The sequence below is a fragment of the Trichechus manatus genome, unplaced genomic scaffold (assembly GCF_000243295.1).
Source record: "Trichechus manatus latirostris isolate Lorelei unplaced genomic scaffold, TriManLat1.0 scaffold00133, whole genome shotgun sequence".
In the NCBI taxonomy this organism is placed as follows: Eukaryota; Metazoa; Chordata; class Mammalia; order Sirenia; family Trichechidae; genus Trichechus; species Trichechus manatus.
Window position 1 is genome coordinate 1,774,924 of NW_004444069.1, and position 26,912 is coordinate 1,801,835.

Genomic DNA, 26,912 nt, shown 5'->3' on the forward strand with positions numbered 1-26,912 from the left:
GGAGGCAGCTTGATGGTACACCAGCGCAGGGAAGGGGGGTGCAATGTGTGCACAAGATTACTGAAGACACAGACTAAGGCAGCCGCCTGTCCCCCGTGGGTTGCAAGCAGCCTCAGGACAGAGGCCCTTCCCTCCACGAGTCATTATGATGGCCCACTGGGCACTGCCAGGTCCTGGGGACAGTGCAGGGGACAGGACCAGCGAAGTCCCTACCCTTAGGGACTAATAACAAGCTAGAAGGGGAGAGAAAGGGAATAAACTACTAGCAGACAGACACTGATCAGGACGGCTGAGAAATAATGCTGAGGGCCAGGGCCTGGCCAGCCGGTGGATGGGAAGGAAGGCTTCCCAGGGCACTGACCCTGGAACAAGGCCTGAGCTGTCACTTGGGAGTCAGGGTGAGAAGGCAGAGGGAAGAGCCTGCCAGGGAGAGGGAGCAACAGCGCAAAGGCCCCAACACTAGGGCCAGTGACTTGGGAACAAGGAAATCGACCAGGCTGCTCAGAGCAGACAAAGGCAGTAACAGCCCAGATCCAGGGCAGTAACAGCCCAGATCCAGGACAGCATCAGGAGGACTTTCTGACCAGGTGGTCTTTTTGCTAACCAAATGCACTCCCTAAATCCTCTACCTGAACCCAAGGCTCAGAAGGCCTGCCTAGGGGACAGCAACATCACAGCAGCAGCCATGGAGTCATAGGTGGGTTGCAGGCCCTGCTGGGACACTCCTTAGCTGTGTGGCTGTGGGAAGTCCCTCACCCTCTCTGGACTAGAGCTTTCTCACAGGTCAACAGAAGCACGAGGCGAGATTATCTCAAACCCTCCTTCTGGAGAGGCATCCAGAGGTCCGGCTCTGTGGCAGTGCAGCACTCCCACTGCAGAGAGTGTGCGGGTCTCGAGGTAGCACACTCAGACCTGCCCTCGTGGGTCTGCGGGCTTTTGGTCCCTTCAGATCCTGCCGTGAAGCTGTGCCCCCCACAGTGCCTGCCCAACTGCATACACTTCTGTGGTCAAAGGACCCCAGTGGCTGGGGTGTGGGAAGACGCCTTTGGAGAATGGTCAATACGTGTAAGAAACAACGTCCAGCCTCAGCAGGAAGCAAAGGGATGCAAATGAAAACCAGGTATCATATCTCACCTATCACAACAGCAAAGGTTCTCTAAAAGGCTGATACCATGAAGCAAGAAAGTGGATGCGCAGGTGCCTCAGCCTCCTCCAGGGGGCTAGTGCTTTGATCCCACTGCCATAGCAGAAGCTTTCACATCTGCATCCTCTGACTCAGAGTCCCTTTCTCACGGAGGGAGAGCATATGGTATAGAGCACAAGTTTTAGAGTCAGGGCTGGGTTAAAAACCTGGCTCTTATCACAATTAACGGTGCGATCCCCAATGAAAAGGAGGATACTGCCAGTATTACCTAATAGGCCTGCAGTGAGGAAGTGAAGCATAAGAGCAATGGCTCACTGTAGCGACTATCTTTCTTACCGCAGTAATACTAGCATTGTCACTGTCCTCAAGGAAGAAGCTGAAAGGTGTGTGCAAAGATTTAACTTTAAGATGTTCACTACAATGCTTTCAACAGGGAAAAGTTACTGAAATGCTCAACTGACAGAGAGTAGGTGAAATAAGCTATAATGCATCTACGCTTTGCACCAAGTAAGTTTATCAAAGGATAAACAGCATTTTAACTACCTCAGGATCTGGAGCTACCGGTGATTTCCTTTTATCTGAATTTTCCACCTTTTCTATGTAAGTTTCAAAGTTAAAAGCCTTTTATTTTTAAAAAGTTTCATTTTTCAAACTGTGCGTCAATAAGCATAGAGCAGCATTTGCTAAAGCAGCTCTTCGTATAAGAGGAGACAGATAACTTCCATCTCGAGGTGTGAAAGCAAACAAAGGAGGTGGAAGCTCAGCTGGGGACATGAAGGAGTAACTGCAGTTCCCTGAAGCTCCAGAGCGAGGGCCCCTCTCTGCACACACCCCCTCCCCACACATAAACCCCAAGCACCAACCAGCGTGGCTCTGGGCATTCATTCACTCGCTCATTCATTTATTCATCTGCCTCTTGTGCCCAGCCCACTGTGGGTTAGGGCTGGAGACACAGCAGTGATAAGACCCCATCTCTGCCCTCGGGGTCGTCACAGGCAGGGTGGAAGGCAGACACACATGATGACCCCAGGGGCCTGTGCCATGGGCGAGCTGTGAACCGAGGGAGAAGGACAAGGAATTGAAACAACCAACACCCACTGAGTCCTTGCTACGGGCCGCCCACTGCCCTGAGCACCTCACTTCCGCCTGGACTCCTCACATTCAGCTGCGGGGTAGGGATAGCACATCCTCACTTCACAGAAGAGGACACTGAGGCCCAGGGAAGCCGCAGATTGGTGGGTCGGAGGGAGTGACAGGTGAGCCAGCGCAGCCTGGGTGGTGGGAGCACGCTGTGTGGGAGCCCCCACACCAGCCAGACACGGTGAGGGCCGAGGGTCCAGGCGCAGGAGAAAGGGCCACCCAGAAGCGGAAAGGAGTGAGAGGATTGGGTCTGGATTCGATGACCACACCAGCTGCTGGCGCGGAGGATGGACTGGGGGGTAGGGGGCCGGGGAAACGGAGCGGGAGGCCAAGTAGCTATGGGGATTGAAGAGAAGTGGATGAATCTGAGATGTTCAGGAGCTGCAATTATGTTGTGATGTCCTCTCCCGTCCCCACCCTCCATGGGCCGAGAGGAAAATTCTCAGCATGTCACGTTGGCAAGCAGAAGCGGCCCCAGTCCTTGGCCCAGGAGTTGCTATGGTCAAATCTACATTGACCCTCCGGTTCCCCGTCATGCAACAAAGAAGGCTTCAGAGAAACCCCGGGAAGAATACTGGATAAGTGGACGGAATGAATTCTTACTATATTAGAGAGTGGATGACAAGGGCTTAGAAAAACACAGTGCATGTAAATGATAACAGGAATAGATGATATGTTTAGATCCAATCATTCCTTCCCTCATTTAATCACTTATTCATTCATCCAATCATTCACTCAATACTCAAGATGAGCCTCTAGGGGGCCAGGCCCTGGCACAGTGGTAACTAAGGCCAGCATGGCACCTGCCTTCAGGAATTTAAAAACCAGTGGCCGTTGAGTTGGCTCCAACTCCTGCAACTCTACGTGTGTCAGAGTAGAACTGTGCTATAGGGTTTTCAATAGCCAATCTTTCGTGGATCACCAGGCCTTTCTTCCAAGTTGCCTCTGGGAAGACTTGAACCTCCAACCTTTAGGTTAGCAGCCAAGCACATTAACCATTTGCACCACCCAAGGACTCCCCAGGGAGCTCATATCATCACATTCCAAGGAGTGGAAAATGACATTACTGGGAATTTGTCGAAGAAACTGATAACTGACTTTGATCTTAAGAGTTCACCAAGTAAACACCTAGAATTACAGAATTTAGATTTTGTGAACAATCTTTTCCATTCTGAAAGGAGGGAACATGGCAGATTTTAATTTGTGGAACAGAGTTGCCAAGTCACAGTCCCATGCCAGGCACAGACCGACATGGCCTGCATGCGCATCTTTGGATGGTGGCTGTCCCCCGAGGGACACACTGCCTAGACGAGGCTCCGCTGCAGGGGAATGCGCTACCTTCATCTGGACAGCAGCCGAGCCAACAAGGAGCAGGGCGTCCCCATCCCAGACGTCGATCTGCAGGGTCTGCATGGCCAGGTACTGGAGGAACCAGCGCTGCTCTCCGGGTTTCAGGAACCCAGGGTCCACCATGTACTTAAGCTGGAGGCCAGGAGACCCTGTCCAAAAGAGGCCCATATGAGTGTTAAGAGGAATTGGATTCATTCATCATCTTCACGCTTTGAAGAGATTTCTGCTTTGGTTATGATTACTAATTCTGCTTCTATCACAGCAATGATTCAATAAACACATTAATCAAAAATATCATAAACTATCCAAATTAATAAAATGGAGAGTCATGTTCAGGAATCTAGGTAGCTTTCCAATATATGCCATCAACTTCTCCAAAAATAAGATTTATGGTTTTCACCACGTCCTTGTAAAACAGTCCGTTGCTGGGTGGAAAGGAAGGGCCAGAGGAGATGGCCGAGGGTTTATTACTCTGCACAGGCAGGATTAGGGAAAAACACATTCTATACCTGCCATAAGAACTGGGATACACACAGAGAGAGCGAGAGCTAGAACCAAGACGAGCCTTAACTTCCCGTTTAGGAGAGCACAACCCCCTCCCTGCACTCACCCTCCCCGTCCCCGCTCCTGGAGCTCCTGGACCGCCTCGCGGCCCCCCCGGGGTGAGCCAGCCCTCAGGGCACTAATAGATGCAAACGAGGCTGTGCCCCGCCTCATCTTCTTCAGGTGGCAGCGTCATTAATTCTAAATTGATAAAAATGCCACTGAACTCACCATCAGTTAAAGTGCACGGTGCAGCAATGCCAGGAAACACATTCAAAAGAACATTTTTCCCTTCTCTGTCAACACCAGGAGCGATAGTTATGAGGCCCTACTGCATGGAGCCCCGGGCTCTGAGGGACAGGGACTCATGCCTACTCAGCACCTCCATGTGCCGGGCCTGCCGGAGCCTCGGTTCACAGCCAGTCTGACCTCAGTTCCCCTCACCTTGTCCCCAAAAGAGATGACCAGACAGTGTCCCACAGCGTTTCCCCAAGACGAGGGACTGTGCTTTCAGTGGGAGGGGTGAGGGCAGTGGGTTGGAACGAAGGACAGAGCCTGAGTTCTGTGGCTCTGGCACTGGGGGGTGAGGCTGAGGGAGAGTGGGAACGGAGGGCTCCAGGGTGAACCCAAGGGGATTGGTGTTGTGGACCAGCTGCTTCGGCCTACCTCTTGCCCTGGCCCCAGCAGGAAAGCTGAGAGGGCATCTCAGAGGGTTGAGAGGTAAGGAGGGGACAAAGACCAAAGGGAGCTGACAACAAAGTCATGCCCAACTAGCCTGTCCCCAGTGTCACATCTCAAAGCGACCAGGCCAAGTCACAGGACCAATGGAGGCCAGGGACACCCTCACCCACCCCACCCTCGGGGCCAACTCTGAGAGCATCAGGCTGTGTTCACGGTCAGTTGTCACTTCAAAGACTCCAGCACCTGGGCCCGCATGCAGAGCCCAGGCCCACGCACTGCCTGTGGCTCTAGTGCTGGCCTGAGCCGCACAGGAAGGAGCCGATGGTGCCAGCCCCCACTGTTCCGGCCTCCAGCTCAAAAAGGCAGACAGTTTGAACTTTTTGGGCCAACTTCCCAAATGATACTTCTCAATGTCTCTTCCCTGGGCGTTCTCCCAAAAACAGAGATAGAGGGGGGGAAAAAAGACTAAAAGCCCGAGAGAAAACAAAAGATATGAATAGAAGCTTCCAGGAAAAAAAGACAAATAGCCCTAAAATAGCATAAAAAGATGCTCAGCTTCACTCACTACAAAAAATGTAAATCGACACCACACTGAGAATCGTTTCACACCCATCAGACTGTAGAAATCCCAAAGTTTAACAACTCATTCTGGCGACAAGGCTGTGAGGAAGCGGGCCATGACAGACATTGCTGACCTCGCTAATGGGAACACAGAAAGGTAACAATGTCTATGCAGGGGAGGAGTTTGCTATGTCTATCAACACCACTGAAATATTTACTCTTTGATCCTGTAGTCCAACTCCTAGAAATCTACCCTAAAAACACAGCTCCTCAAGGAGAAAACACGAGACACATGGTTATTAATCATTGCATTGCTTGTAATACCAAAATCCTGGAAACAGCCCAAATGTCCATCAGTCAGACTGGCTGAAAAAAACTGCACAACACCCACACAATGGGGCACTATGCAGATGCAAAACTGAGTGCAGACAATCTTGTTACGGAGTGAGACTCTAGGATATACTGTTGACTGAAAAGAGCAAGATGCAGAAAGGTGCGTTTGGTATGTTAACTTTGTATAAGAAAAAAAGAAGAAACAAAAATATAAACAAGCATTTGCTTATTTTTGCCCAAAAACACACACACACACACACACACACACACACACACACACACAAACCAACAACACCCACAGTAACAGAAAAGGAAACCACTAGAAGGCTAAAACAGAAACTAAAAATCAGTTGTGTATAAGAGGCTGAACAGGTTGGGGGTGGGCTAGAGGGATAAGGACAGAAGGATGCCTTGAGTATACATTTTACCACAGCTCTGGCTTTTGAACCATGTAAATGTTTTACATATTCAAAAAGGAGAGAAAGCAAACATAAAATGGAAGACAAATAGAAACAAATGAATCTGGCTGAAAAGTGAATTGGAAACACAAGCACAGAGAGAAAGGAATGCTCTCCAGGGACCTCTGATCACTCTTCCCTGACTCTAATCCTCAGTGGGCTACAGACTTAAGACAGAAAGAACTGCAAAGAAATCTTACCTTTCCTCTGAGGTACCGCTAGGATTAACATTAGCAGTGTAATTTTGGAAATACATTCTCCATGGGAGAAAGACCTGGTGATCTGCTTCTGAAATGTCACAGCCTAGAAAACCCTATGGGGCAGTTCTACTCTGTGACATGGGCTCATTATGAATCGAAATTGATTCAATGGCACCCAGCAACAATATAAACCATATGGCAAAGTAAACAAGTAAACATAATATCAGGAACCACCATTTTCACTGTAGGAAGAAAGAGATACAAATAAACTATTTTAAGAAAAAAACTCGAAATCTGAGTTGGGAATATCAATATGAACTCAGTGTTAATATGTATTCCCCAGCTGGGCCCAGTGAAAAAGGCCTAGGAGCAATGATACCCCGGAATCAAAAGCACACGAGGACCAGGCTACTAGAAGAAACGGCTGATTCCAGGGTTGAGGCAGAGACGGTACAAGACAAGCCAGGGTCACTGTATTGTTCTAGGAAGCAAGGGAGTGCTCAGAGTCCCACTGGAGCACATGAGAGGGCCTTACCAGTCAACCTGAAAAACTCTCCTGGCCAAGTGTGGGGAAACGCCAGCACCACAAAGTGATAATAATGAGTGTAACACAATTAAGAAATAAAAGTCCAAGAGATAAGAGTGATACTCAAAAGACAGGAAAAAAAAAACACAGACATACAAAAGCACAACTACCAATTTGGAGCGACTATTACGCCAATTTCTTACTCTGAAAATCAGTAATAAAAGGGAAAAAAGTGAACATTTGCCCTGTCTTCTTTGGAGGAAGTATCTGTAGTAGTTGATGAGGAAAAGTTCTCTTACAGAAGAATGTTAGCTAATAAGAGGAGACCAAATGATAGAATTAGACAAATTACCATTTCGAAAATTCCAATTAAATAGTTTATCTAAGCAAAGCTCAGCCAAGTACGCTAAAACAACAGGTGAACGAAGGGTCGTTGGAGAAAAGAAATTCATGCGGTGCCAAAGAACGGCCCGCAGAATTCTTTGCAAAGGGGATAATGTATCTTCCCACTGAAAACATCTGTGGGCCAGCGCCTTAACCCAGTGGCCACACCTAGCCTTACAAGCAATGAAACAGCCTGCCGCCATGTGCCTCCAGGTAGGACGGGCTGGGCTGGGTTGGGATGTGCAGCACACAGCACTGACAATGACATGCTCATGCCAAAATCCAGGATCAAGCCAAACCATTAGCCCTAACTGCCACACACAGGAAACACTGGGGTTAAAGCACCACATTCAACAACAACACGAGGAAACAATCAGATAAACATCGAACACCAACCATTCTAGCTTGGTCTAATGTCTAACTTGTCTAACATAAAGACAACTAGCTCAGTCTACTAATGTCTAACTTGTCTAACGTAAAGACAACTAGCTCGGTCTACTCGAAGAGTGAATGTCATTGAAAAAGGATGTAGAGGTCTCCTCTAGGTTAAAGAGATAATCACCAAATGCAATACATGAACCTGGATGGGGTCCCAGTTCAAAAAAACAGCCATAATAGACACATGGGGACAAATGGAGGGAACTTAACATTGATGTTAGATAACATTAGGGAATTCTTATTAATTTTCTTAGTATAATAATAGAATTGTATTTTTGTAAGAGGCTGTCCTTATTTTTTTTCTTTCTCATTGTATGGCACTGATTTATTTTTTATTGTTTATTTATTTATTGTTTTATTTTTATTGTTTATTTATTTATTGGTAAAATATATACAACAAAACATCTTTACATGTACAATTCAATTATATCGGTTACATTCATCATGTTGTGCAACCATCACCACTATCCATTTCCAAATTATTCCACCACCATTCTCCACAACAGAAACTCAGCGCCCCCTAAGTAATGACTCTCCCTTCCCCCTCGCTCCCACTCCTGGTAAACACTAATAAGCTTTGGTCTCTAGACATTAACTATTTGTTATAAGTGCGATCATACAATATTTGTCTTTTTGTGACTGACTTATTTCACCCAGCATACTGTTTTCAAGATCCAGAACGTCCTTAGTTTTAAAGATACATGTTGATGTATTTAGAGATAAAATATCATCATGTCTACAACTTACAAATGATTCTTAAAAAAAAAAAAAAAAAAATAGATAAAGCACATATTCCAAAATGTAGCTACACAATTTTTGTAGGTAGAGATACATGGAAATAGGATTCTTGAGGAAAGCACAAGAAAGATGTGATCTATTAAAGGAAGACAGGCCATGCAGTGACAGAGAGGTCCAGACTGGCACTGGATGCTGGTCTGCTGTCAGAACGCCTCTTGGGTGGAATAATCCTGGGAGAGGAAGGTACACAACATTTCTTTAGAATAATGGATGAGTTTTGCAGACCCAGAACTCAATGACTTCATCTCTTGCACTAAGGAAGACCCCACAAGACAAAACCATTAAGAGGAACATGTTAGGAAAACCAAAGTCCAGGCCAGACACCAGAGGAAGCACAAAGGAAAGAAGGCACTGCACAGAGATGGGGAGGGACTGGAACAATACAAGCAGATTAAACTGTCACAAGCTCAGCTGAACCCTCCAGGAGGGAGCAGAAGACAGTAGTAAGCAAGAAAACACTAAAGATACATCCTACTTCTGAAGAAAAATAGATTACAAAAAGAAACGCTACTCACAACTTGGAACACTGGATGACTGAGAAAAATGCCTGTCTCAAGGAGCCCAGTGCAGAGGCAGCAATCAGACCCCAAGGGTCAGGGATTGCAGAAGCATCCTCGGCAGCTTCAGTTCAGGGCTCTGCAGTTTCTCCCACTGGACCAAATATGGCAGCACCTTGGCACAAGCCTGCTAAGGCTGCTCACAAGAGAGTATGCAGGCTATGTCATGAGGCAGATCTGCTACTCCGTGCACCCTCAGTGCTGGGACAGAGACCTCAAAAGGAAGGTGGAAATCAAGAGGACCTGCTTGTGCTGGATGGGGAAGAAATGCATCGCAATAAGAACAGAGATTGGAACTATCAACACTGTAAACGTCCAGACTCTGCCAGAAGACAATAATGTCCCAAATGCCACTTTCTAAGAGTATTTCCCCACCACAAAGATAGGGTAATTGCATGGTGATGCTAAAACCTTCATTAGCTCAGGCAGCCCTGAGTCTCTGCTATAGTCTTGGCAACATCAAATTTTAGATTGTAGAAACATAATTTTTCTTTGGATAACTATTTGAGGGCTGGGAATTAGCTGATTTTCTAAATTTGCTGGGTACAGGGCCAATGCTTTGAAAACCTTGTATGTCCTAATAATTCTTTGGACTGTTTAAATGAAGGTCATCAACCTTGATCCCTAGCTCACACAATATACAAAAATCAATTTCAGATGGGTAATATATATTAACTATATAAAAGTAAAAAAAGAAAGAAAAAACTTCTAGAAGATAAAATACAAAAATATCTTTAAGATTTTGTGAAGACAAACTACTTTTTGTGTGTAGCTTAGGAAATCTAACCATTAAAGAAAAGGCTAGTAAATTTTAATGGAAAATTACTGATAACCAAAAGACACTATCAACAGAGTCAAGAAGCAAGCCACAGAGTGGGAAAAGATATTTTCAATATCTGAAGAAGGACTTGTGATCAGGGTATAAAAAGAACACCCACAAAAAAAAAAAGAAACACAATTTTAAAAATGGGCAGAAGACTTGAACAAGCACTTCATAAAAGAGGATGTCGGTCAGGCCCATAAGCATGTGAACAGGTGCTCAGCATCATTAGTCAGGGAAACTCAAATTACAATGAGATACCTCCATATATTTATCAGAACAGTCAAAATAAACAGCAGTTCAAATATTTAATCTACTGCTGGTGTATATGCAAACTGGTACAAGCACTGTGGAGAACTGCTTGGCAAATTTACTAAAGTAAACACGTACTACCCTATGACCATTGCGAAGAATGGGAATTCCAGAACACTTAATTGTGCTCCTGAGGAACCTGTAGATAGATAGAGAGGCAATTGTTTGAACAGAACAAGGTGATACTGCATGGTTTAAAATCAGGAAAGGTGTGTGTCAGGGTTGTATCCTTTCACCGTACTTACTGAATCTGTATGCTGAGCAAACAATCCGAGAAGCTGGACTATATGACAGAGAATGCGGCATCAGGATTGGAGGAAGATTCATTAACAACCTGCGTTATGCAGATGACACAACCTTGCTTGCTGAAAAGTGAAGAGGACTTGAAGCACTTACTGATGAAGATCAAAGACCACAGCCTTCAGTATGGATTACACCTCAACATAAAGACAACAAAAATCTTCACAACTGGACCAATAAGCAACATCATGATAAATGGAGAAAAGAGTGAAGTTGTCAAGGATTTCATTTTACTTGGCTCCTCAATCAGCACCCATGGAAGCAGAAGTGAAGAAATCAAAAGATATATTGCATTGGGCAAATCTGCTGCCAAAAAACCTCTTTAAAGTATTAAAAAGCAAAGATGTCACCTTAAAGACTAAGGTGCACCTAACCCAACCAAGCCATGGCGTTTTCAATTGCCTCATGTGCACGTGAAAGCAGGACGATGAATAAGGAAGACTGAAGAATTGAGGCTTTTGAATTGTGGTGTTGGCAAAGAATATTGACTATACCATGGATTTCCAGAAGAACAAACAAATCAGTCTTGGAAGAAGTACAACCAGAATGCTCCTTAGAAGCAAGGATGGCAAGATTATGTCTCACATACTTTGGACATGTTACCAGGAGGGATCAGTCCCTGGAGAAGGACATTATGCTTGGTAAAGTACATGGTCAGCGAAAAAGAGGAAGACCCTCAATGAGATGGACTGACATGGTGGCTGCAACAATGGGCTCAAGCATAACAATGATTGTGAGGATGGCACACGACCAGGCAGTGTTTCATTCTGTTGTACATAGGATCGCTATGAGTCAGAACCGACTTGCAGGCACCTAACAACAACAACCCTACAACCTAGCAATTTATACTCCTAGGCACATACCCAACAGAAATGCAAGCACCTGACACCAAAAGAATATCTATAGCAGCCATTATTCAAAAGAGTCAAACACTGGAAACAATTCAAATGTCTATGAAGAGTAGAATGGATAAATATCGTGGAATATTCAGACAATGGATTTCTATACAGCCAAGAAAAAGGACAAACTGCTGCTATATACAACAACATGGATGAGTGTCAGAGGTATAATATTGAGCAAAAAGAAGTTCGATTCAAAAGAGTAGATAAATTAAAAAAAAAAAAAACAGGCAAACTTACAAATAGTAATACAAGTTAGAAGAATGGTTATCCTTGGGGGAGGATGATGGCTAGGAGGGGGTACGAGGAAGGTCTCTGTGTAATGTTCTATAGCCCAATCTCGGTTGGGTGGTAACAACATAGATGTGTTCACTTTGTAAAAATCGCACCTTTTACAAAAATTAACTTAAAATGGACCACAGACCTAAATGTAAAATACAAAACTATAAAACTTCCAGAAGCTAACATAGGAGAAAATTTAAGTGACCTAGGGTTGGGCAATGAGTTTTTAGATACAACACTAAACGCAGGATCCATGAAAGAAAAAATTGGTAAGTTGGACTTCATTAAAATTAAAAACTTCTGCTCTGCCAAAGACACTATTAAGAGAATGAAAAGACAAGCTGCGAACTGGAAGAAAATATCTGCAAAACAAATATACAAAGAACTCTTCAAACTCAACAACAAATCCAATTAAAAAATGGGCTAAAGATCTGAACAGAACCTCACTGAAGAAGATATAGACAGCAAACAAGGATATGAAAAGATTCTCAACATCAGATGTCACTAGAGAAATGCAAACTAAAACAACACTACAAACCCATTAGAATGGCTAAAACTCAAAACACTGACAATATCAAATGCTACTGAAAATGTGAAGCAACAGGAACTCTCATTCATTGCTGGTAGGAATGCAGGATGGCACAGAAGTGTACATTTTGGAAGACAGTCTGACAGTTTCTTACAAAGCTAAATACAGGCTTACCATATGATCTAGCAATTGTGCTCGTAAGTATTTACCCAAAAACCTGCACACAAATGTTTATAGCAACTTTATTCGTAACTGCCAAAAACTGGAAGCAACCAATATGTCCTTCAGCAGGTGAATGCATAAACTGTGCTACATCCATACAATCGAGTGTTATTCAGCAACAAAAAGAAATGCGCTAACAAGCTATGAAAAGACATGGAGGAGCCTTAAATGCATACTGCTAAGTGAAAGAAGTCAGTCTAGAAAGTCTACATATTGTATGATTCCAACTATATGACATTCTGAAAAAGGCTCAACTACAGAAACAGAAAATAGATCAATGGTTGTGAGAAGTTTGTGTGGGAAGGAAGAACAGGTAGAGCAGAGAGGATTTTTAGGGTGGTGAAACTATTTAACATGACACATGACATTATGCATTTGTCAAAACCCAAAGGACTGTACTACACAGAGTGAGCCCTGATTTGAACTATGGGCTTTAGTTAATCAAGTTGTTGGTGGTGGTGGTTGCCATCGAGTCGATTCCGACTTACGGTGACCCCACGTGTGCAGAGTAGAATTGCTCCATAGGATTTTCAAGGCTGTGACCCTTTGGAATCAGATATCCAGGCCTGTCTTCCAAGGTGCCTCTGGGTGGGTTTCAAACTACCAACCTTTTGGCTAGTAGTCAAACGCTTAACTGTTTGTGCCACTCAAGGGATCCTTAGTTAATCATAACGTATCAACATTGAGTCATGAATTGTAAAAAATGTACCACACGAATTCAGGATGTTAATTAACTGGGGAAACTCTCTGTTCTATCTGCTCAATTTTTCTGTAAACCTGAAACTGCTCTAAAAAATGGCGATGTTATGTTCTTGTTAGGTACCATCAAGTCACTTCTGTCTTATAGCAACCCCATGTGAAAGAGTAGAACTGTTCCATGGGGTTTTCTAGGCGGTAATCTTTATTGGAGCAGATCACTAGGTCTTTCTGTCACAGAACTGCTAGATGGATTTGAATTGCCAACCTTAGTTACCACCTGAGTGCTCAACCGTTGTGCCACCAGGGCTCCTTCTCTAAAAAATAAACTCTATTAATTTAAAAAAAATTTGTGGAGTTGTCCACCTGACACATGTGCTCTTTACTGCATATACGTTATGCATCCAAAACAAACGTGCATCTCATGAGAAACTCAATGCTGAACCGAAGCAACTCCCGAGGTCCTAAGGAGTCACACCCATCCAGAGGGAGGGCCCCTGAGCTTTAGCTGCTGAAGGACACTGGCATCTGCACACGCAGAGGACACCATTGCCTGAGACTCAACTGTGTAAGAAATCAAAGAGAAATTTTTATTTTTTTGGACTTTGAGAATTTTGGACTTTGAATTTTAACTCAAAATGGTAAGAATTTTTGGTTCTGGAGTTTAATGTCTTTGGACTTCAACTTGCGAGGAAATTAAAATTTGGGCTTTAATTTCTCTCAGGGAAATTCATAACGGAAATGGGTTTCTATTCAAATCAGGAGCACCTCTAAGTGGCTGGCTTTTTTTATTGACTTATCTTGATGCTATTCTTTAACTTCACTGCAGAACCTCTGATCAGCTGTACTGGATAACACTACTGGATAGATTCTGGAACAGGAAATAGAATAAAACCAATTGCTGTTGAGTTGACTCTGACTCATGGCAACCCCATGTTTGTCAGAGAAGAACTGTGCTCCATAAGGTTTTCAATGGCTGATTTTTCAGAAGCAGACTGCCAGGCCTTTCTTCTGAGACACCCTCTGGGTGGGTTCAAACTGCCAACCTTTTGGTTAGTAGCTGAGCACTTAACTGTTTGTACCACCCATGGGTTTCCAGTAGTGGGTACAGAGGAGCCTTGCAATCAATATAATTAATGCATTATTCTTAACCCTTTTAGTGCCTTTTGAGGCATAAGCTAAACTGTCCACCAGTGGTCCCATGAGTATCAATAAAGAAACGTGGCTAATTTGGGAGAAGTGGTTTCAGAAGGCTGGGCAACTGCCCTAGTGGTGACCGCTCTCCTCCCCCAAAAAGGATGGCTACACCCCTGGTTGGCATACACTTAATGGTTAAGCCCCATGAGTCAAGGGAACAAAACCCAGGACATGTTGCAGGAGAACATCCTTTCCCTTGGCTTCATATCTCCATGTGGACTGACTTGCTGTGCCCTCTCTCTGCCCAGCACATGCTCCTTCCCAGGGCAAGGGAATCTTATCCGACTGGTGAGTTTCAGAGAAGGAACAGGGCATGAGCTGCTTGCTCCTTCTCCTCTCTCTTCTTTTCAGATTTACCAGCAGGAAGAAAGTATTCTACCGTCTAAGATGGTTGACACAGCTGCCGAACGATGGATTCAGTGGATCGTGAAGATGGCACAGGACCGGGAAACATTTCGTTCTGTTGTATGTAAGACTACGAGTCAGAGTAGACTCGACAGCAGTAACAACAAGTTGTGCTTCCAGAAGCGCAGTGAAGTGACAGACTGCTGCAGGGAGTGAGGCCTGCTGCTGTCCAGGCCTACCTCTGCCTGCATCAAAGTCCATGGGTTAGCGGATGGCTCTCAGACTAACCATGTTCCCACAGCAGCTTTATCATAAATAAAAATGGCATTTGATCTCCACTGTGTCTAACCTAAGAAACCCTGGCAGCGCGGTGATTAAGCTCTTGCCTGCTAACCAAAAGGTCAGTGGTTTGAACCCGTCAGCCACTCTAAGGGAGAAGATGTGGCAGTCTCTATAAAGATTTACAGACTTGGAAACCCGACAGGGCAGTCTACTCTGCCCTATAGTGTTGCTATGAGCTGGAATTGACTTGACAGCAATGGGTATGGTTTGGGATCTCTGACGTCGACACACAAAAGGAGCTTTACCAGTTGATCCTTCATACCCAACGTTTTGGTTGATCCCCTCTATTGTTTCTTTGTTCTCTATACATTTATGCACGTTTTAAATTTTTTTTTCCTTCTACTTTTATGGCACTTATTCTGGATTTTTTTCCCCTAACTACTTGAGTCCACCACGTGTCTGTCAGTTTATCGTACTATGATGGCTTACATGTTACTGTGAAAACTGGAAGTTTTGCCACCGGTATTTCTAACACCAGCAGGGTCACCCTCGGTGGACAGGTTTCAGCGGAGCTTCCAGACTAAGACAGACCAAGAAGAAGGATCTGGCAGTCTACTTCTGAAAAAACTGGCCATTGAAAACCTTATAAATAGCAGCAGAACACTGTTTGATATAGTACTGAAAGATGAGCCCCCCAAGTTGGAAGGCACTCAAAGTATGACTAGGGAAGAGCTGCCTACTCGGAGTAGAGTCGACCTTAAGGACACGGATGGAGTCAAGCTTTTGGGATATTCATTTGCTGATGTGGCATGACTCATAATGAAAAGAAACAGCTGCAAACATTCATTAATAATCAGAACATGGAATGTACGAAGTATGAATCTAGGAATATTGGAAGTTGTCAAAAATGAAATGGAACACATAAACATCAATATCCTAGGCATTAGGTGAGCTGAAATGGACAGGTATTGGCCATTTCAAATCAATCATATGGTTTACTATGCCAGGAATGACAAATTGAAGAGGAATGGCATCACGTTCATCATCAAAAAGAACATTTCAAGATCTATCCTGAAGTACAATGCTGTCAGTAATAGAATAATATCCACACCCTTACAAGGAAGATCAGTTAACTACGACTATTATTTAAATTTATACATCAACCACTAATGCTAAAGATGAAGAAACTGAAGATTTTTACCAAATTCTGCAGCCTGAAATTTATCAAACATTCAATCAAGATGCACTGATAATTAATGGTGATTGGAATGCAAAAGTTGGAAACAAAGAAAAAGAATTGGCAGTTGGAAAATAAGGCCTTGGTGATAGAAACAACACCAGAGATTGCATGATAGAATTTTGCAAGACCGATGACGTCTTCATTGCAAATACCTTTCTTCAACAGCATGAACAGCGACTATACGCATGAACCTCACCAGATGCAACACATGGGAAACAAATCAACTACATCTGTGGAAAGAGACAATGGAAAAGCTCAGTATCATCAGTAAGAACAAGGCCAAGGGCCAGCTGTGGAACAGACTATCAATTGTTCATATGCAAGTTCAAGCTGAAGTTGAAGAAATTAGAACAAGCTCACAAGAGCCAAAGTACGACCTTGAGTATATCCCACCTGAATTTAGAGACTATCTCAAGAATAGATTTGACACGCTGAACACTAATGACTGAAGAGCATCGTAGTTGAAATCCATTCGTTTATAATGGAACAAAAAAACAAACCATTAGTCCCACCTTTGGAGGCTGCTAGGGTCGCTATGAGCTGGAATCACCTTGACGGCAACGGGTTTGGTTTTTGGTTTAGGGAAACATCTCGTTATTTTGGAAATTAGCAAATAAAGCGAAAGAATCAAGACGAGTCGTGAATTGACATCAAGGACGCTGTACATAAAGAAAGAGGTTATTAAAAAGACAGGAAGGAAAGAAAAGACCAAAACGGATGTCAGAAGAGACTCTGAAAGTTGTCCTTGAACAGTCGCCATGTGAGGACCGTCTATGAACCAAGACACCAAGAAGCACCCAGGGTTACTGACAAGGAGGGAATCCACAGGGCTATGATCCTGATTTGGACTTTTAGCCTCCTGAACTGTGAGAAAATAAATTTCTATTCATTAAAGCCACCCACTAATGGTATTTCTGTTACAGCGGCACTCAAAGACTAAGACAGAAGGGACTGCCAATTTCTGATCTTGTGGCATTATGGTCAGAGAATGACATAAAATTAGATTTGATATGGATTCTCTAGGTAAATGGTGATGCTGGCTTGGTAGCCTAATATATGATCTGTTCTTATAAGTTTCAAGGTGTGCTTGAAAATAATGCATATTCCCTAGATTAGGGGTACAGGTATTATAAGATCATCTTTTTAAATTATACTTCAATATTCTCATTAATTTGTTTCTGCTTGCATTATTAATTTACTGAGAGAGGTGTGTTAAAATCTCCTATGATTGTGGGTTTGTCAATTTTTCCTTCTAAGTCTGTCAATTTTTCCTTTATATTTTCAGGTTATATTGCTAGAGGTTCACAAGTTCTAAATTGTTCATTTTCCTGGTGAATTATTGCCTCTTTATCCTTAGTAATGCATTTGCCTTAACATCTCTTCTGTCTGATGCCAATATTGTTAAACTACTTTCTTCTGGTTAGTATTTCCTTAATGTCATGGATAGAATTATGTCTCCCCAAAAATGTGTGTATCAATTTGGCTAGGCCATGATTCCCAGTATTCTGCAGTTGTCCTCCATTTTGTGATTGTAATTTTACGTTAAAGAGGATTAGGGTGGGATTGTAACACCACTCTTACCCAGCTCACATCCCTGATCCAATGTAAAGGGAGTTTCCCTGGGGTGTGGCCCGCACCACTTTTTCTCTCTTAAGAAATAAAAGGGAAGCAAGCAGAGAGTTGGGGACCTCATACCACCAAGGAAGCAGTGCCAGGAGCAGAGCGTGCTCTCTGGACCCGAGGTTCCTACGCAGAGAAGCTCCTAGTCTAGGGGAAGACTGATGATGATGAGGACCTTCCTCTGGAGGCGACAGAGAGAGAAAGCCTTCCCTTGTAGCTGATGGCCTGAATTTGGACTTGTAGCCTACTAGACTGTGAGAAAAGAAATTTCTCTTTGTTGAAGCCATCCACTTGTAGTATTTCTGTTATAGCAGCACTAGATAACTAAGCCACTTAACATATTTTCTTTTTTTCACCTTTTACTTTCTACCCCAAGAGGCAGCAGTGGTTCCAATCCAGCTTTGCCCCTTGTGCCTGGACGAAGGCAGGACAACTGATAATCAATAAAAGTAAAAATGTTACTTGGTGTGTTTCTGGGCATCGTAGTTTAAATCCATTAGTTTGTAACAGAACAAAAAAACAAGACATCCATCCCACCTTTGCAGGCTACTAGGGTCGCTATGAATTGGAATCAATTTGACGGCAATGGGTTTGGTTTCTGGTTTAGGGGAAATACCTTATTATTTTGGAAATTAGTAAATAGAGGGAAAGAATCAAGCCCTATCCTACCTTTGCTATACAAACCGCACTTCCAGATACCCAGACAGTTGACGAGGGGAAGCTTCTCTTTAGGGAAGCATTCCAGCTCACAAAGGAAGAAGGCACAATGGAAGAAGAATGTCACACACTGTGCAACCTGGAATGAAATAATCCATCTATTGGCAGGAGCCACAGTGGCTGCTGACCCGGCGGAGGAAGAAGCACCCAGACCTGGTGGGGCTACACCACTGGCCCCAGCTGTGACCAACGCATACCAAAACAAATTAAAAATCAAACATGCATCTGATCAAGCATTGGATTTAACTCCCAATTTACAGGAAAAACAAGGGCAAGAGGAATCCTTAAATGTCACCACCGGGACATGAAAGCAAAGTCCAGACTGTGGGAACTCTACAGGACAAACAACGTGGCGCCTTCAGAAAATAAACTGAGAAGGAAGCACAGAGGTGGGGGGTAGGGGGACAACTACAGATTTAAAGAGACTGAAATTCTAAGCCAGACACAAAAGGACGCATAGCGTATGATCCCACATATGTCAAATATCTAGAATAGGCAAATTCATGGAGACAGAAAGTAGATTAGAGGTTATGGGGGGAGTTATTGCCTAATGGGTACAGAGTTTCTGTTTAGGGTGATGAAAACGTTTTGGAAATAATAGTGGTGATGGTTTCAAAATAGTAATAATGCTGTTGTTGTGTGCCATTGAGTCGATTGCAACTCACTGTGACCTTACAGACAGAGTAGAACTGTTCCATAAGGTTTCCTAGGCTGTAATCTTTACAGAAGCAGATCGCAAGGTCTTTTCTCCAGAGGACCCTCTTGTGGGTTCAAACCGCTGAGCTTTTGGTTAGCACCTGAGCGCTTAACCATTACAACATCGGGGCTCCTTAATAATAATAGTAAATAAAGAGACTTAAGATTCATACCATCCCATTACAATATATGGACCTTACTAAGATCCAGATTTGAACAAACTATAGAAAAAAATTTATGAAGTTATTAGGGAAATTTTAACATTGTCTAGATATTTGATGACATTAAGAAATTATTATTAACTTTTAGGTGAGATAATATTATTGAGTCTTTTTTAGAAAAGATTCCTTAGTCTTTTAGCTACACATAGAGCTATATTTATAGATATCATGTCTGGGATTTTCCTCAAAATAATCCTGGTTGGGAGAAAACTGGGTCAGGATAGAGTTGATAGCTGAGCAGTTGATGCACTGATTCATTATACTGTTCTCTTAAATTCTGTATACGTTTGAAATTTTTCATAGTAAATTAAAAAAAAATAACAGATTTTAAAAACTCTGTAGAGCTGGGACTGCTCACTCACCCTGTGCACAGCACATACCAGCATCAAAGGATCCATCTTTGTTAACTGAAACGAGGATGTGAGACAAGGAGCCCGAGCTGGTCTTCCTGGCCTCGTCCAGCTTGACCAGCTGCAGCCGGGGGGTGGTCGTGGGTGGGAAGCGGTAGAACTGGAAGGTGAAATACACAGTCTTTGGCCACGGCGTTCCCCTGTGGTCCTGAGATACTCTGGATCCAACAACAGCTCTGAATTAATCAATTATCCGTCGCAGGAACCGGGGCTGCCGTCACGCACTTGCATGGTGACCCAGCCTGGGCCCTGCAGGGGTGGCAGTAAGTAAGATGACACCTCAGCCACCAACACGAACAGCTTCGCTGAGCTCTTAGTGAGCAGCTGGACTTGCACACACTTCAGGCATGACGTCTCTCCTGGCTGGAGAGCGCTGCTCCTGGAGCTACACTAATGTCTGGGACTACCTAGCACACTGTCCACATTCTAACTAAGGACCACAGAAAGTCGAGCAAAACATGGTGTTAGGGACTGAGTTGTGTCCCCACAAAATATGTGCTGGAATACTCACCCTTCTGCCTGTGGATGGAATCCCATTTGGGAATAGAGTTTTCTTTGTTATGTTAATGAGGCCATACCAGTGTGGGGGGGGGTGTCGTAAATCTACTCACTTCTGAGATATAAAGAGCAGCATAGACACAGAGACATGTGAGCACAAATGGGGTAAAGACAGATGTCACACCACATGAAGGTCACCAAGGAACAGAGGAACAGAAGTTGAAGAGAGACAAGGACCTTCCCCCAGAGCTGAAAGAGACAGAAAGCCTTGCTCTAGAGCCGGTGCACTGAATTCAGACTTCTAGCCCCCTAAACTGTGAGAAAAATAAATTTCTATTTGTTAAACCCACCCACTTATGGTATTTCTGTCACAGCAGCCCTAGCAGGCTAAGACACACGGCTTGAGGGGTGGGGTCCTAGCTAAAATAAAACAGACAGATGGCAATCCTTAATCTAATAAGACCCGGACACAGAGAGCTCCACCAAGTCAGAGCTACGTAGACATTTCTATTCAACACGCCAAGAAATGCATGAGCCAGAAAGACAGTGGCATAGAAAGAATACTCAAGAATTTACCTGCTAAAGGCAAGAAACTGTAGCACTATTTCGTTGCTCTGCAGACAGTCTGATTCTTCCTTCTGAGGGCTGAACTTCACGGGCTCTGTGGGATTCACGGCCTCAGCTGGTTGCTTATTGGCATCCAGAATCTCTGGAAAGCCGGAGGACTGCAGGAGCACCATCGAGGCCCGGGAGAGCGCGCTTCCGGAGCTGGAACGGAAAGCAGTCCTCAGCCAGCAGCCCGAAGACTGGGAAACAGATCTCTTTTTGGAAAGCCTATTGCTCAGAGTATAAGACAGGGCTGACACATAAGCACTTGCCTGGTCCAAACCCCATCAGAGCCAACGCCTCACCTTCTGGCCTGGGCCCCAACAACGATCGGGGCATGCAAGGGCGTGAAAGGCAGCTCCTGCAACTGTTCGGCAACACAGGTGTCCAAGACCACAGAAGTCTGGCTCAGATCAGCTTCCAGGTGAGAGATCCTGCCCTCAAAGGGGAGCTCCTGCCAAACGAAATGAGGACCCCAGGTGGGGCCAAAGAGGATTCCAACCTGTGACAACCGTGTTCCAATTTAAGGGGACTTGTTGGGCTACCAGATTTAGCAAATAAAAACATAAGAGGCTCGGTTAAATTTCAATTCCAGGTAAACAATGAATAATATAAGTATGTCCCATGCAGTATTTGTTGTTGTTGTTAGGTGCCATCAAGTCGATTCCAACTCACAGCAACCCATAGGACAGGGTAGAACTTCTCCATACGGTTTCCACAGCTGTAATCTTTAGGGGAGCAGATTGCCACATCTTTCTCCTGCAGAGCAGCTGGTGGGTTCAAACCACTGACCTTTCGGTTAGAGGCCAAGCACTTTAACCACTGTCCCACCAGGGCTCTTAATTGGGATATACTTATACTAAAATACTATTTGTTGCTTATCAAATTCAAGTTTAACAAGTTAAACTGAGTCTAAACACAATGGGGATGGACTCATCGATTTTATGAACAGGTCAGTTCCATGGCAGATATCTGATACCTGAGATGCTAAAATAACACAAAGCCATGTGTCACAGAACAGAAAGATGACACACGTCCTTCAACACTCAGAGGTGACCTGTGGTGCCAAGCCCCTGCTGGTGTGCACAGCAGTTTATCTTGTCCCCACATCACCTGAGTATTCTAGTCATTCACTTGTGTTCCACCTTCCACGTCCCTCCAAAGCACAAGACTTATGTCTAGATGAAGAGCATATTTGGGAGCCAGGTGTCCAGAATGTTCTCTTTCAAGCCTGAGTCCCAGGCTTTCTGTTTTAATTCAAAAGTAACACCACACGGCCAGATGGAAACCCAACACAGGTCTCAGGTGCCAATAATAGATACGCAAGCTCTTCATAAATACATGAGCCCTAGCATGTTCTAGAATAAGGCATGTCATAACATTATCAGTGTTCCCAAATGAGTGGTTAACTGGAGCTATTTTTCTTCAACATGCTTCCAGTGAAAGACTGCAGTTTGCAGGTTTTTGAGACAAAACTCCTTGTGAATCCCCAGGGTCAGTGGAAGCACAGGCCTATTTTAGCCATTCAATCCATCTGAACCCAGGAGGGTGGGTTTTGCTAACTCTCCTTGAGCTGCTGTGCCGGCAAGGACAGCGTGCCTGGGGGCTGAGGCCTATGTCCGTCTATTTATATCTCCAGCACATCGTTCTTTTCCTTTCGTGCGCTGAGATTCTAAGGGCAGTTTAACTTTGTCTTATCAAGGAGAGCAAAAACCTGAGTCGAGCCTGTGGCAGGAACAGCTTCGAGGGCCAAATTCCCCCTTGGTCTCCCTCCTCAAAGACACCACGGTGGTTAAGCACGGCCTGAAGCTGAGAGTACAGCATTCACCCACAAAGTCCCTGTAACCCCCATCACAGCAAGCCCAATGACGTCTCCGTCAACTAACGAGGACAAGCAGAATTCACAAAACAAAATATTTCAGCACAAGGCAGTAGTATGGAGCCATCCTCATAACAGAAGTTGGAAATGGGAGGCATGGGGGGCACTTACCGCCTGGGCTAGGACGGGAGAGGGCCTGGATGACCGGTGCTGGGCCAGGGACTGTGGGGACGCTGCCAGCTGGGAAATGGACAACTGGAATGGAAGAAAGGTCAGGTGAGAACGTGAGATGCCCTCCTGTCCCTTCACAGTGTCCCTCCCACACACACTGGCCGAGGACACTCGGAACAGAGGACTCGGGAAACAGACACTGAGAGAGGGGGACTTCCACCAAGTCTCCTGACCAGTGACTGCCCTGGAACTTGGAAATGGTTTTAAATTTCTTCATTTTAATTACAGGGAGACATGATTTTGTAATTTTTCCCAAATTGTAATATTTGAATAAAAATGTGATTAACGAGGAAAAGATAGTAGAAAAAGAGAAAGGGTCAGAAAACCCAGGTTCCCTCCACTCAAGGGCTACAGGCATGCACTGTCTCTGAAACTCTTTGGGACTAGAACATCTCCAAGACCCCTTCCAACTCCAACACCTGTGTTCCTGTGCAGGAAGCCTCCATAATAAGGCAAAGACTACAGTGGCAGCTGACGAGGGCTCTGGTCACACACAACTGGAGATGGAATTTCCTGTCTGCCACTTAAATATCGTGTGACCTTGGGCAAATCATCTAACCGTTTTTTGCCTCTGTCTTGGAACCCTGGTGGCACAGTGGTGAAGAGCTCTGCTGTTAACCAAAAGGTCGGCAGTTCAAATCCACCAACCGCTCCTTGGAAACCCTATGGGGCAGTTCTACTCTGTCCTATAGGGTCGTTATGAGTCGCAATCTACTCGATGGCAGTGGGTTGGGTTTGGTTTGGCTTAACCACCTGTAAAATGGGAATAATAATAGCACCTAAATCACAGGATTACTGGGTGAATTAAGTAAGCTCATTCCTGGGAAGGGCTGGCACAATACCGAGCACACGGTAAGCCTCCCACAAATGCTGTGAGTATTCAGGAAGGTAACGCTGCTACAAAAGGCTGACAAGGAGATCAGGAGGATCCACACTCCACTGAAGACAGGTGTCTCTAAGCCTGGACTCTGTCTCCAATGTGCATAGCTACTCTGGATGCTCGCTGTCAACAGTGACAGCGGGCCCAAGGAGGGGCAGGCACAAGGAAGGACAACAAGCATGGCAGGAGGCACTGGGGCCCTGCTGGCCGCCCTGGGATGGGTGGACAGGAGATCTTTTCCTGTTGAGCTCTCCTCAGGCCCCCCAAGGTGGCAGGAGCCTGCCCTGCCTTTGGAAGTGGACAGCGCCACGCTGTGGTCTCTAGACACTCAGGGGGAACACGGAAACCACTACATGAGGATGCTGGATGGGCCAGCAGGAGGGCCGGGAGGCAAACACAATCTTCATTTCTGAACCTGCATCCAAGCTGCATGGTACACATTAAAGCTGCTTCCTGGGGATGGCATTTGATACGGGATTATTCAACCTTCCCAGAAAGTCACCTCTGAGCATGTTCAACCACACGGTGGAAGCCGGCCTGGGACCACCAGTGAGCACTCCAGGCGGTTCAAGGTCCTAGAGGGTGGCCAAGCGTGAACACGCCCCCACGGCACCAGCCAAGAGGCAAGCAAGAAGGAGCCTGTGTTCCCCACAGAAGCTTCTAGCATCCAGACATGTGCTGTCTGGAACACTGCCACCAGCATTCACGTCTCATTTAGCTGTGTCCCATCCCCACCAGGACCCACTGCTTGGCCTGTGGGGCCCAGCTGGTGCCCCGAGAAGGCTGGCAGCTCCCAGGCTGCTCTGGACCCTGGTCCTTGAGTGCCCCCCACTCCTGGCAGTGACTGGGAGAGGGGCTGTTCAGTCCTGACAGAGTCCCAACGACAGGACATAACCAGGAAGAACACATCATTTTTTAAAGGGTTGGAACATCCTCAGGTGAGAAGTCGGGGATCATTAGCAGTCAGCGGGGAGCCCCCCCCCCCGCCCCCGACAGCCTGGTGCTGCAGTCGGCACGTTGGGAGACACTGGGGAACTGCCAGGGCAGGTGAGGACTGGAGACATCCCCCTGTGATGGGCCCCTCTGCCTGGGCAGAACCCCTCCCCAGCCCCATGAAAGCCCACAGGAGACCAGCTGTTTTTAAAGATGTAGAATGATTTTTCTCACACTCAGAACTTTTAAATCATTTTTTTCTGGATTCTGAAATAAGCTTTTTCTCCTTATGCACGGGACGTAGCCTGGTAGCCAGGACTCACCCCTGGTCCCACGGGCGAATCCTGGGTGGCAGCAAGTCTCGAGGGTGGTGGTGCTGGAGGGCCTGTGAGGAAGCACAGGAATGGGGGTTCAGGGGGCTAGGCAGGCCCATCCCCCACCCAGCCAAGTCTTTGTCAGCTTTTCACCTCATCTGTAACTGAGGCTCGGAGCAAGAGAAGCACCAGCGCAATCACACACTGAGCTGTGGCTGTAAGACCCTTGGTTGGCTGGTAGCTGCCATCAAGTTGGCCTTTGACTCATGGCAACCCCATGCACAACGAGATTGAATTGTTGTGATTTATAAGGCTTTCACTAGCTTATTTTTGGAAGCACATCACCAAGCCTCTCTTCCTAGTCTATCTTAGTCTAGAAGCCCCGCTGAAACCTGTTCAGCATCACAGCAACCCACAAGCCTTCACTGGCAGACAGGTGGTGGCTGCACATGAGGTTCACTAGCCAAGAATAGAACCTGGGTCTCCCGCATGGAAGGTGAGAATTCTACCACTGAACCGTGGCCAGCATAAATTTAGATACATGGCAGCTTCCCTAAGCACCTGCTTTTAGTGAACGGGACTTGTGCTATATCTGTGAGGAAGGATGGCTGCACTGTGGGATACGTGTCCTTCTCCACTGCATCACCTCATCACCCCTGTGAGCTCATGCTTGTAGTAAGTGTGGGTTTAATGAGATATGAGATTCATCGGGACTAGAGGTTCTCTAACATGCTCACCCATGGCTTTTCCGCCTTCTTGTCAGCTCCACATTCCCTGCCTGAGAGGACCGAGTTGGCGGATCCAGGGCTCTGTGCCTCGGGCCGACACCACTGGGCAAAGTGAGAAACTTGCAGCCTATGCCCCAGCCAGGCTCACCCCACGCCTGGGCTCTTCTGTCACCCACAGCCCCATAACTGCCCAGGAAGCACAGCCTTTCCCTCTAAGGCCTGTCTATTGGTGGTGCAATGGTTAAGCACTCAGCTGCTAACCAAAAGGCCAGCAGTTCCAACCCACCAGAGCTGCTCAACTGGAGAAAGATGTGGCAGTCTGCCTCCATAAAGATTTACAGCCTTGGAAACCCTATGGCTCAGTTCTACTCTGTCCTATAGGGTCGCTATGAGTCGGTATCAACTCGACGGCAATGGGTATGGAATAATAAAAGGCCACTATAACTTTATCCTTCATACACGTTAGAAAATATGCAATCATGTGTTAACTGTAGAATTAAAAACATTTTTTTTAATTTAATGATCATATTAAGGCATGTCTTCATGTCACTGCCAGAGTCTGACACTGCTCTGGGCTGCACACATGACCCCAATCAGCACAGAACCGAGAAACAAGCTGCAAGCAGCTGGTCACTCCAGGTGCTTCTCCCAAACAGTGTACCCCTCTGCTCACAGCCCACCTGGCCAAAGGCTGGGCATCTTCCCCAGGGAACCACCACAACTGTCAGAGAAACCGCTCTGCCAGGGCAGCTCTAAGCAGGCACAGGGCCCTGGACACCTCTCGGGGTTGGGTTCCGAGGAACCAAGTGGCCGGCACAACCTCAAGTGCACGGAGCTGCTGGCAGAGACGATGGGGAGGCACTAAAGCAGGGTTTCCTCCAACACCAAAGCCAACGGGGATCCAGAAAGGGTCCACACTTTGTTGGAAACAAAGAAAAACTTAGATCCCCAGCTGTAGCAGGCTTCTCTACTTGTCCAGAGATTAATTTTCCTTGATGCTCT

General features: G+C 45.5%; 1 protein-coding gene across 1 annotated transcript in view; it reads right to left on the reverse strand.

The window, feature by feature from the left end:
• The window catches only part of NPHP4 (nephrocystin 4), a 115,709-nt gene that overhangs the window by 22,403 nt on the left and 66,394 nt on the right, over positions 1–26,912 (reverse strand). The window contains 6 exon segments of the mRNA XM_004385101.1: positions 3,623–3,783; positions 19,872–20,059; positions 20,976–21,167; positions 21,311–21,459; positions 22,999–23,079; positions 25,192–25,253. Of these exon segments, the coding sequence (XP_004385158.1) occupies positions 3,623–3,783; positions 19,872–20,059; positions 20,976–21,167; positions 21,311–21,459; positions 22,999–23,079; positions 25,192–25,253 (833 nt within the window).